The following is a 12,431-nucleotide window of genomic DNA, read 5'->3' on the forward strand; positions in this document are numbered from 1 at the left end:
TAGGTTTACATGTAAAGGCTTATGGAGTTTTATAAAACAGCCCGGACTAATGATCCATTACATGAAATGTTCCATTCAAAAGTTTGTCTGTCTTACCTGAATCGAACTTGCATGTAATGAACAAGGGACAGTCACCATAGACAACAGGACTGGTTACCTATGGCTATTGGGCTACATATATTTCCACGTAGTAGCTCAAATTATTAAGAACTTATCAAGGCCTCTATTTGATTGTTAGTGTGAAAAAAGCTGCCCCAGAGTCTTTCTTCTAAGACAGTGTGTTCAGGTATTTATTTTCCCCAGCCAGTGAGGTAAGCATAGACGTCATGTCACCAACAGCCATGTTGGACAGACCGGAGCCGCCAGGTAGGCTGACAGAAGTCTGGGGGGTGGTGAGTCGGGACAAGGCCTGGGAGGAAGACCCTGGCTGACCCTGAAGGGGATTGTTGACTGGGCTGAATGAGGAAGAATCTGCATCATCGATGATAGAGGTGAAGTCTATGCGAGCATTGTCCAGATCCAGGTTTTCTAAGGCATTGGAGATGGGGCCGGACTCAGGATAGGGAGCCAGGGGGGCAGGCTTAGTTCCACCTGTTAGGTCTAGGTTTGACCCTATTACAAGCTGCTGGCTGAGACAAGGCCCATTCTGCGGGTCCATGTGATTATCCATATCCATGTTGATCTGACCCGAGTAGTATGTGTTGTTATTATTGGAAGGAGAGAACATTTCATGTTGTGGGTGCTGTGGATGTTGGACTGGAGGCAGTCGGACCGCTCGTCTGGGGCTGGAAGTGGAGTGGACAGGACTGAGGTGGGGTGGGCTACCTAAGTAGACTCCTGCTACCTGTGACAGGCTGTTCTGGCGAAGGAGAGGTTTCTGTCCCTGAGGGGGCCTGGGGACCACCATCTCCTGACTATAGCATGAGCCTTGGAGACCAGTCACCTGTTGGTCTTTAGGTGTCACAGTGCTGGACCCTCGGCTATGGGCCTGGGGACTCATGACCAGGTTCTGGTTGGGGTAGGAAGGATAAGGTTGGCTGGAGTAAAGGTTCTGGTTTTGGTGCTGTGGACTGTGCTGCATCATTGCTGTCTGGCCAGTCATATCCGTATTATCAGAAAGAGGAGGAGGTTTTATCCCACTCTGCTGCTGCTGTTGTTGCTGTTCTTGTTGCTGCTCCCACAAGAGTGCTTGCTGGGACTGAACATAGTTCCTCACCATCATCTCCTTAACCTGCATCATGGGGGTTTCTGATCTTTGCCCCTCAGACAGTGCCGATCCAGCGCAGCCCAAACTCAAGCCCCCTCCACTGGGGAAGTTCTGGTTCTGTCCTTGAAAGTCACAGCTGGGATTATTAGCGTTCCTTATCATAACCTGGCCTGTCTGTTGTGGGTAACCCTGAGACTGCTGGGTGAGCAGCCGCTGCTGTTGGAGCTTAGAACTTTGACAGGCATCTCCACCTCCCATCAAAGGGTGGAAGTGATGTTCAGGTTTGATGGTGAGTTTGTGGGTTGCATCTGGACTGTTATAGAGGCCTGTCTGATTGTTGAAGTGGGCCTGTATCTGTTGAGGTGGCATGCTAGGGTCTGAATACTGCATCCCTCGCTGGTTCTGGAGAGCATGGCTAGATGTTTGGACCTGGCTGTGGGTATCACTCCAAGGGCCTGCACCAGCTCCAGCATCAGCACCTTGGCCTAAGCTAGGATAATGGGGGCCAGAGGGACTTAGCTGGCAGGTGCTCATACTATACTCAGTCTGTTGGAGAAGTGTATTAGACATGCCTTCTGGGTGAATAGGTCTTGCTTGGCCCACTGGATTTCCACTAGCCCTGGAAGCAACTTCCCCTCCCTGGTTCTGGTAGTGCCCCTGCATGTAACCTTGGTCTGGGCAGCCAAGAGAATCGTGGCTAGGAGACAGTTGGTTTGAAAGAGGTCCTCCACCTCCCCCTCCAATGGTCTGATGCTGTTGCTGATATCCCCTGAATGGCATCATCATGGAACGATCCCTGGCATCCACAGGGGCAAGGTGGGACTCCATACCCATAGCCTCCATCATTACATTCTCTGTGATTTTAGGTGGCCGAGGGGATAACAGGTGGCGAGCAATACTGGTGTCAGAGCCACGGTGTTGCAGTGCATTCCTTCTGCCCATCATGGCTACATTATTCAGGCTATTAAAGCGCTTAGGGAGAGCTTGTGGATCGACTGCCGATCGCACTGGGTCACTGGCTCGCCTGCTGTTGTTACCCGGAGCCTGGTGAGGGTAGATAACACCCGTACCATACTCTGTGTTGGCACTGTGCCTACGCAGACCACCTTGCTGAAGGAAAGCAGGCAGAGGCTGCCCCTGGTATTCATTCAAAATACCTCTTCTGCTTGGAGTGCCTGGCTGCTCCATATTGGGTAAAGGAGTGGGTGGTGGTCCCCCAGTTGCTGCGGCATATTTGGCCTTTAGACTGTATTGCTGGGCAGGTGTTAAATTAGGAAGACCTGGCAATCCACCTCCAGGACATGGAGGTCCTCTGCGATTGGTCTCAGGAGAGAGGGTGTCTCCCCCTCCCTGATCTGGGCCTAAGAGGTGGCATCCTCCCCCTCCAGGTCCTCCAATTTGTGAGATCTCACTGGAGCGCCGGCTGGACAAGTAAGGAGACACCATAGAGGACCGACGGCTCACAGTATAGGCGGAGCTGAGACTGCTGGTGCCACTTCCTCTCCTGTCATTAGTAGTGCAACCAATTGAAGTTCCACCTCCTAACTCATGGTTGGACAGCTCCATAACACGTCGATTTGAGAGAAGTGGAGAGGCTGCACACATCCCCATAGGCTCTACTGGACCTGAAAATGTATATCCAATGAGAAACAGTTCAGAAATAGTCAAGATTTTTTTATTTTGATTTGTATGTCAAATTATGATTTAAATTATTACTTTTTTATTTTGGAGAATTATAATGTCCCATATAAAAACAATCCCTAAAACTGACCTCCAGTTATAGATCAGTAACAATGCATGTTGCAACAATGAAATTAGCCATGGTGAAATAACCTGCTCATATTTCATGAGTAGGACAACTTTAAGCATACTTAAGTATAAATCAACAAAAACTAAGAATATGTCCATAATTACAGGGCATATATGTAGAACGTACCAGGAAGTGCAGGCAGCTTGTTGTTGACACAGCGGCTGGGAGGGGTAGGCCTGCGGATTTGCTTCAGTTTGTCAATCTTTAGGTTCTCCAGCCTCTTTAGAGCCTGTGCTGACATTCCCAGTGGCCCCCCTACACTACCTGGCTCCCCCCCTCCTCCTCCAACTGTTACTCCATCCTCTAGTGCTGTGAGATCTTCCAGACTGCCTGCTGCATTTAGGTTCATCTCCACCCCGCTGTCATTGTTGTTGGTGCTCCCCAGTGGAGAACGTTCGCTACTGCAGGAAGACTGACCACCAGGGCTTGGCTGGGATTTCTGAAACAAGTAACATAATGTCATATAATGTAATGTGATGTATACCTGACATTATGACAACAATTTTACAATGGCAGAATTGTTAAGTATATGTGATTTTTACCTAGAAAAAAAAAGTATGGCTGTGGTGATCATTAGTTTTCTGCTTGACAATATTCAAACATTATTCAAAGGCCCTTTCATTCAAAGGCCATCACTCACCAGAGCAGTCTCAGGAGCCAACAGTTTGCAGTCTTCTCGTCGTGTCTCTTCTTTCTCCAGCAGCAGTTCAGAGTTCTGGCCTCCAGGGGTCATAGCTGAGCCAGGCGGTCGAGGGCCTGTGTCTCCTCGATGCTTCTTCGTGATGTGGGCCTCAGGGCCATGCACTGTCTTCACGTGTTTACGCAGAGAGCTTGGATCTGTATAACGCTTAGTGCAGCCAGGGATCTTACACACATAAGGTTTCTGTAGAAGAGCGAAGTGACACATGAATACACAAAATAGTGTAGACAGGCTTGAATACCAAAATTTACTGCAACTTTACCACAACTTAAAGGGTCCTATGTATGCTATAGGTCATCTGTCAAGGTCAAACACAAATTAACATGACTATATTTTTTCATTATGGAGATCCAGTATATTTGTAGAAGTGTGAATATAAACTCTTTAATTATTAATTATTGAATTATTTAATGTAACATTTTTTAATCAAAAATTCATTAAGCTTATCTCTTCAACTTGGTAAGATAGAGTATGGTATGTTACAGTATTGCTGTTAATAATGTACAAAGTCAGGTAAACAAATTAATTTAGCTGTCAAAGTATTGTTCACATTCAGACTGGTGTACACTGCAGTACCTCATTGGAGTGAGTTCGGTTCTGGTGCTTGGCCCGGTCCGAAGCATTGGAGAAGGCCTTGTTGCAGCCTTCATGTTCACAGACATATGGTTTCTCCCCAGTGTGAGAGCGCAGGTGGGTCTTTAAATTCTCCAGGCGAGAGTAGGCCTTATTACAGCCTTCAAACTAAAACAGAAATATAAATATAGGTTTTGTAACAACGGCCAAGTGAAAATAAAGAGAAAACCTTAGTCCTATAATCTTAATAATTTATTCAGAATTCAGAATATCTTTTCTCCATCTTGCAGTGATGATTTAAACAAAGCTTGTGACCCCTGAAGTCTCATACTGAATCTAAAAAAGTACCCTGGTGCTGCAATTTAAAAAAAAGTCTTAAACATCCAACACTTTACAATAGAGGCAATTAAATATTTAATGGATGACTTTATGCATAATGTTATGTTGTAGCATATTATGACGACACAGGCGGTAAAGTCTGACAGTGTAAATGGCAGCTGTCATGCTTTAGGCAATTTACTGCTTGCATGTGTAAAAACAAGAAAGCATGAAAAACAGAAACAGAGTGCAAGAGAAAAAGACTTGAATAATGTACACTCACAGTGCACTTATGTGGCTTCTCTCCTGTGTGTCTACGCATATGAACCACCAGCATATATTGGGCTTTGAAAGGCCTCTGTTCTCGAGAGCACTCCTGCCAGTGACACACAAACTCCTTCTTCTCTCCGTGGATGTGCTCATTGTTAATGTGCTGCAGATTAAACAGACAAATATTAAGACCCATTAAGAATTAAAGTCATACTGTATGCTGTAGATACTTCTGCTTACTATTATACAAAAAGAAAGGATTAAGAAGGATATGAAAACATAAATGATTAAGCACACTTTATCTTACTCTTTCTTTCTGATTGTTTTGTCTCTCCATTCTAATGTATGTATTGTTGATTTTTCTCTTACATGAACAAGTTGGTCTTGTGTGTCAAATTCCTTGTTGCAGCTCTCCCAGTGGCAGTTGGTTTCGTAGACGGCCTCTGGTTCAGGTTTCCCGTCCTCCTTGTCCAAGTCATCTCTGCCATCCAGTAGACCCAGGAGAGGGTCCTGATGAAATGTGTGCAAAAAAAGAAAAAAGTTTTTAAACAAATGTTACAAACATGTTTAAATTTTACACTCTGCATTTGTCTTAAATCACTAGTATAGGACCACACTTGCCTTATTTGATATATATATATATATATATATATATATATATATATATATATATATATATATATATATATATATATATATATATATATATATATATGTATGTGTATATGTATGTACGTATAAAACACCATTAAAAAACATTCTTGCATAAGTACTACAAAACTCTATGGCTGAAACTAACATGTACATGTGTGAGTAAAAACAATGTGCAGATAGTGAAAATAAGACCATTACTGTACCTGAGTGCCAGTGGAAGAGGGGCTTGCCACATCTCCCTCTGATCTCTCCTCCAGGCTCTTCACATTCATGCCATCTATCACACCTACCATCCCTGGCTCTGTCTTCAGCTATAAAATAATACACACAATATAAAGCCTCAGTTTTTTCAATCGGTTTCAATCGGACCATCAAAGTCATTTAAATCTCTCTATCATAGAGCTTTCATAGGTTTGTATTCCTATTCCCACCCCCCACCCATCCTCCCCCAGCTGAATTGCTCTGACTGATTTGTAAAGTGAGTGAGCGAATAGTCTTACATGTCCATGCTTGGGGAGAGCGTGGAGCCGAGGATTATGGGGAGGCAAGCGGGAACCTTGGCAGGGACCTGGTGTGTGTCCACCCAGAGGCGTCCCCCCGCCTCCTCCATACATGGAGACCTGTTGCCTGGATTGGCAGTTTATATTGCTGGAATAGCCCAAGGATGGACTGCAGAGTAACAGAAGAAATTTTGTTAAGAGATAAGAGTTTTGTTAAGAGTTAAAATAAACTTTATTGTCCCAGCAGGTGGGAAATTTGTCTTGGGCTAACCACCCGTACTGCAGCCATTAAAAATAAATAAAAACAACCATATCCACAATCCTTGTGTATGTGTCTCCCTGTGTGTGAATAGATGTTGTTTGAAAATAGAAGACTCATCAAGGTTAGGTGACAAATGTTGTGTGAATGTGACCAAATGAGGGGAGAGAAATATTCTACAAACGTATTGCCTCAAAGCAAAGCAGTGCATACAGTAAGGCTATTTTAAAAACAGGGAATTTGTAGTAAATCTATGTGATTCCAATACCTTACTATTCTGGGATAATAGGTATGGATGTTGCCGCTCATGTTCAAATGTTTTTTCTTGGCTCAGCATAGAATAAAGTAATATCTGACCTCATGGCGCTCACAGAGAGATGACCATAAGAGCTGCCCCCATTTATGTTGCAGCGAGAGTTGACAAAGGCCACCAGGGAGTTGGGTGATGTCCGGATGACGGTCTGCAGGTCTACACTGGCATCAGACAGAGGGGATATGGACAGAGCTCTCTTCTTACTCAGTTTCAGAATGGAGCGAGGAGTGGAGAACCTTGAGCCTGAAGGAAACAGAAGGAGCCAAGCAGGACAGTTAGCTTTGATGATAAAAAATATTTTAGAGACACTATTTATACTTAAAGGAAACACTGAGAAGCACTTTTGCAACCAAGCTATGAGTGTTTCCTTACCATCACCGGAGCCAATCTGATCAGAGCCAGACTGAACTTGGCAGAAGTTATGATGAGAGGACATCATGTTGTTCTGGTTACAGTAGGGGGTGCTGTTGCCTGTAAGACATTACCAGTAGACAGGAACATTGAATCATTTGAAGTAGTGGAGTAGACAAATGATTTCCAGGTAATTGTAGCTCAGTGTGGCGTGTTCAAAATCTCAATTACATTATCATCACATTGACCTGAAGTCTTGTGTACAATGCTGATTGGTCACAGAAGAATATTTACTCACATCAAGTTTGGACAAACAACAATTATGTAATTTGAAGTTTTGGATACAACTGCAATGATCACTTGAACAGTTGGTTATGAAATGATAATTATGGAAGAGAGACTCTTCAATTTATAGAGGAAATAAGCCAAAATAGAGGGAACAATTGATGGAATGATGGGTGTTCGGGTCTATTTATTTAGAACTCTTGCTCTTCTAAAGTTAACTGAGTAATTTGGACATTCAATAGTTTAAGCTGCTGGTTTTCTGCAATTCCACATTTCAGAGTAACAAACACATTTACATGTCAGCAGCACATTCAGGCTACTGTTGACAGCTGATCTTTCGTGTAGTAGAAATCTGGGGAGTTTCTGCTTCTTACTCTGTCTCCCAGGTGTTTTTAAGGCCAAATCAGTAGCAGCTGGGAGATTAAGATGATGTAAAAGATACTCTGACTCACCCTCTGTGGGCGGCATGCCCCTGGGGCACATCATAATGTGTGGCGGAGGGGCGTGAGGGGGCCTCATATATTGATCCAAGCAGTGGCCAATCCCCTGTCCTGATCCTGATCCATGAGTCATACTGGGAGTCATGGGATTATACATAGCTCTGCAGTCCTGAGGAGGCCCGTTGTGGAGCGGGGCACGCAGCGGGGACACATCACTGTAGGGAGACTGGTCCGATGGGACTATGCTGTGAATATCAAAGGAACAGTTATGAGTTAGATGGGAAATAATCTTGTCTATTTTCTGTCATTCTAGTTGTTTCACCCTATGGGTAGGCTATGCAATTCTCTTCTCTTAGAAGCACAACTGTTACCAAAGTCATAGCAACTGTGATTTCTGAGGATGTCATACTTTTGAGTAGATGAACAGTAGGGTCACACTTCACTGACATTTTTTTTTTTTTTCAGTTTATGGATGCTCATGATATCAGACTCCCATTGTTGTTGTTTTGACCATTCAAAAAATCATTGAATGGTCAATATATAATTAAATATTTAATTTTTCTGTTGACATTATGCTAATTGGAAAACTTTAATAGGCATATATAGTAACTAGTAAGAGTTTTTTTAGAATTGTTACGCAGAAATAAGTACTGCCTGAGGAGCCGAACTATGGGATTAAAATTTCCAATGAATCTCCACTCCAATCTGTTGTGATGTCTCCTTCTCACCACTAGATGGCGTACAGTCATTATCTTGGTCTAAACTGTGGAAATTTACTCATCTGGGTTTTCCCCTTCCCAACTAGAGAAGAGAAGCTTCACTGGAACTTTCCAGCCCTCTCGTGAATTTCAATGTATTCTCTGACCTTTCTTCAGTCTTACTGGTTAGTTCAAAATCTGACTCTCCTGTTCTTTTCCTCTCTCTCTTTGTCCCTCTTGCTTCTCTCCAAAAGGGGCAGACTTCATCTATCCACCTTCTCCTAAGTCGTCCTTTCAGTTCTTTAATTCTTTCACCACAACGTGTATTCCACACAGGAGCTTAATCTGTCCTCTCTAATCCACTGTGCTGGTTCCCCCCGAATTTACCTCCCTCCCATTCTCACTATTTTTTCCCTTTCTCTTCTCCCATTCATTCCTTCTGTTCAACTTTTCTGTTTTTCCCTCTCTCTATATATCTCTACCCCCTCTCTCCCTTTCTATCTCCTCTTCCTTTCTCCTTCCTCCTCCTCCTCTTCTTCTCCTCTTTCTCTGTCCTGACCAGCCACCTTTCTCTCCAACTCTCCGTTTCTCCCTCACTCCGGGTAACCTGAGTGGGGCGCGAGGCAGTCATGCAGAGCACAGCGGGGCCTGGTCAGCCTGTAATTAGCAGCTGTCAGAGAGAGGCCGAGTCCACCCCGCAACCTGGGTGGCATGAGAAGAGGAGGGAGGGAGGGGTGGGGAGTGAGGGGCTGAGCTTGCACTGTGTCCACAACAATTGCAGAGAGACCTGAGTTTCTGCACCCTCAGAATATCTGTGAGATTAAAATAGAAACTGTTCCTGAGCTGTTAAGATGAGTATCATCCCTGCTTTCTAGTGAGGGGCTTCTGTGTATTCTGGTTGTGTTTTGGTAAAAAGACTGACACGAGAAAAGTAGTTGTGGTTGTAATGGAGTAAGATCAGTGAGAAAAGTGCCAGAGATTTAAAGAATTGGTTTAACATTTTGGCGAAATACGCTTATTCTGTTTCTTTTTGTGAGTGAGATGAGATGATCAATGTCAATCTGAACATAATGAATGGTAACAGCTGGCATGGTCTATCTGTCTAAAGTAAAACAAAAAAAACATTCCAACACTTTTAAAGCTCACTTATTGACTGAATTGTTCCTCTATACAGAAACAAACATTTTAGGGAGGGTGCTAGTAGTTTGTGCTGGAACTGTTTCTTGACAACAACAAAAAACGGCCTGGTGCAGCCACTGGGTGCAGCTTCTCAAAGTGTTATTGTCTTTAACAGGTTTTATACCACTGCGCCTGCACAGAACTTACTGACCCGATCTAGCACAGAGGTGCTGGACGGGGTATACAGTGCTTTTGACTGGTACTGTACTGTTTTCATCAAAAAAATAGCTACAACATGCATTTATCTGCCAGGTCCATATATCAACCAATATTAGCTTATCACATAAATTGGTAGTGGCATAAATGTGTATCGATAAATAACAAGAAACTGTGGTACAGAAATGCCAAAAAATACTTTTTGAGGTAACTTGAGGGGAAGAGAGCTGCTGTTATGTTTCTTTAACAACTGTGAAATGTTATTATCTTGGTCAAAAAACTTGTTAAAGGATGTTATGTGTTTATGTAAAAATATAATATTGTCCTACATATTACTTTAGATTAGATAATTGTTAAATAATGATATTGGTATTGGCCTAAAAACTCCAGCATTGGTTGTGCTCTACGTGTAATTCGCCTGAAATGACACTTTTTGATTTCTGTTTTGTTTGGACAAGTTTTGACAAAGCAAGGCCAGCTATTTATTTCTGCTTCTGGTCTTCATGCTAACCTAGGCTAACCAGTCTAACTCCGTACTTGATGCATGAACATGAGAGGGGTGTCAACCTTCTTATCTTACTCTTAGAAAGAAAGAATATGGGCATATTTCTTAAAATGTTCAACTATTCCTTAAAGTTTCTCTTACGTAAGAGGGTTATGGAATTCACGATGATAAATAGAAGTTAAAATGCAGCTGCAGAGTAGGGCGTAGCACATGCTGACTGCTGTCTTACCCTCTGGAGGGGTGGCTGGGTGAGGTCTCATAGTGATACAGCCCCTGGTGTGGCTGCATGTCCACTGGCATTGGAGCTCAGAGACCCAATGCTCCCCTTACACCCTGGACCTGAAACATAGAGACAAGGACATGGTTAGAGTTGAGAGAGGCAAACCAAACAAACCCAACCCAACCAAACTAAACTAAACAACACCAGAAAGAAAAGGCAAATACACAGAAACAATTGTGGTTGGGAAAAAGAATACGTAGGATGTTAATAACAGACCGAACCAAACCAAGCAAAACAAATGAAGGGCAAAATAAGCTCTCTCTGAAAGACTTGGGTCATACTTATTTTAAACAGTGCTGGTACAAACTACTGAATCCATTACTTAACCTTAGTAAAAGTAGAAATGTAAAAATAACAACAGGAATAAAATTAAACACTTTATTAAGAGTAAACATCTCACATTATAATTTTTACTTCATTACAAAAGGTTATAGGTGAAATGTTCTTGAGCATCAGAAGCACGCGTAGTGGAGAATGTGAGTTTAATAAGCATTTACATGTTGTAGATGGTCCAGATGGTGCTATACTTGCTTCAATCCATCATATTTTATTTGATCAGTATACATTTTTTAAAATATAAAATCCTAACATACATTTCTAGTTTTAATGTTTTTAATGGTCATGACTTCAAAAAGTGTGCTTTCTTCACCTCACGTGTCTCTCTGTAGGTTGCAGAGACTATAAGGGCAGGTCATATGATGGTACTGATGTGCCCTGACACACTCCTACAGATTAGACAAAACCCTGTGACACAAACATTGGGCTTGCCTGTAATCTCTCTTCTCTAAACAGTGTTGTGCACCTCAAACGCTGCTGACAGACACCAAAAACCTACCACACATTCCCATCCTGGAAAAGTAGCCATCGAAATGGAAAGACGTACCGAAAGAGAAAATCTGGGTTTTGCCTTAAAGCTTACAAGACAAGTAGTTAAGGGCTGCTAGTAACACAAACAGAGAAGAACAGAGCAGCCTTTTGTATGAAACTCATATTGAGATGGCATCTTTCAGCAGGAGTGTATGTGTAAGGTAATTCTAGCTGAGAGATTTTGGGGGCAAGCACCTGCTCATTACATCCAACCACATCAGTGAAAGTACTAATAGTAAGAGCTGTAGGCTCTTACATGGTTACAGTAATTATAAGAAAAATAATTACTGCATGCACAGATGTCATAGATACCACAAGTGGAGAAAAGCCAAAACAACATGCTCATAAATAATGATTTCTGTAAATTATATTGGATTAATTCAACTAGATTAAATATGCCTGTATGAAATCGCTTTATTTTCTTTCTTTGGTATGTTTTTTATCTGCATTGGAAAGTCACTTCAGTCCTGAGAAAGGAAGATCCTGCACTCTGCTCTTGCTCGGCATCACCAATTATTGATCACACCAATGTTTCAGTCCCTCTGGACCTTTGTCAAGAATATTTTTAACAATTCTTACAACAGCGATCTTAAAAAGATAATGTTCCAGCCATTCTGTGTGCACAGGTGTGGGACAATTATCCTCCTGTGGGAGAGTCTCTCAGTAATGGACAATAAGTCACATGTATACTATCTGTCACATTGTAGTTCACAGATAAGAAAAAGAAAAGAAAAACAAGCGAGACACCACCATATTTATGTCTATTTACAAGGATATTTACAGAAATTGCATGTCTAATGAATGAAAATGTCAGCCTTGCAGCTTTCATAAGTCATTCAAAGTTGTGCAATCTTATGAAATACTTGTATCTTGGGAGCACCATAAAAAGGTTTATTTGATCCCAAAGCGCCTTAGAGACCAACATGCCATAACATGTCATTGTTCAATTCTTTTACGGAAAAGTTTGCAAATTAAATATCCAGGACACTTCTATAATTTCATCCCACCTCTCTCTGGCAGAGTCACCTTTTCAATGCTGGATCCTGAATGATGTCATGTTTGAAGT

The 12,431-nt window shown here is 42.5% G+C and overlaps 1 protein-coding gene across 1 annotated transcript; it reads right to left on the minus strand.

Moving 5' to 3' along the window:
- Positions 1-268: 268 nt before the first annotated feature.
- Positions 269-10,518, minus strand: gli1 (GLI family zinc finger 1). Its single transcript, XM_062415705.1, has 12 exons — positions 10,448-10,518; positions 7,683-7,925; positions 6,977-7,068; positions 6,649-6,847; positions 6,033-6,201; positions 5,736-5,843; positions 5,248-5,388; positions 4,892-5,041; positions 4,294-4,458; positions 3,658-3,900; positions 3,144-3,456; positions 269-2,832 (listed from the first exon to the last, which is right to left on the minus strand). Exons 1-12 carry the CDS (start codon positions 10,516-10,518, stop codon positions 269-271), a joined length of 4,458 nt encoding a protein of 1,485 aa, XP_062271689.1.
- Positions 10,519-12,431: the final 1,913 nt, after the last annotated feature.

Source organism: Scomber scombrus, chromosome 3, assembly GCF_963691925.1.
Source record: "Scomber scombrus chromosome 3, fScoSco1.1, whole genome shotgun sequence".
In the NCBI taxonomy this organism is placed as follows: Eukaryota; Metazoa; Chordata; class Actinopteri; order Scombriformes; family Scombridae; genus Scomber; species Scomber scombrus.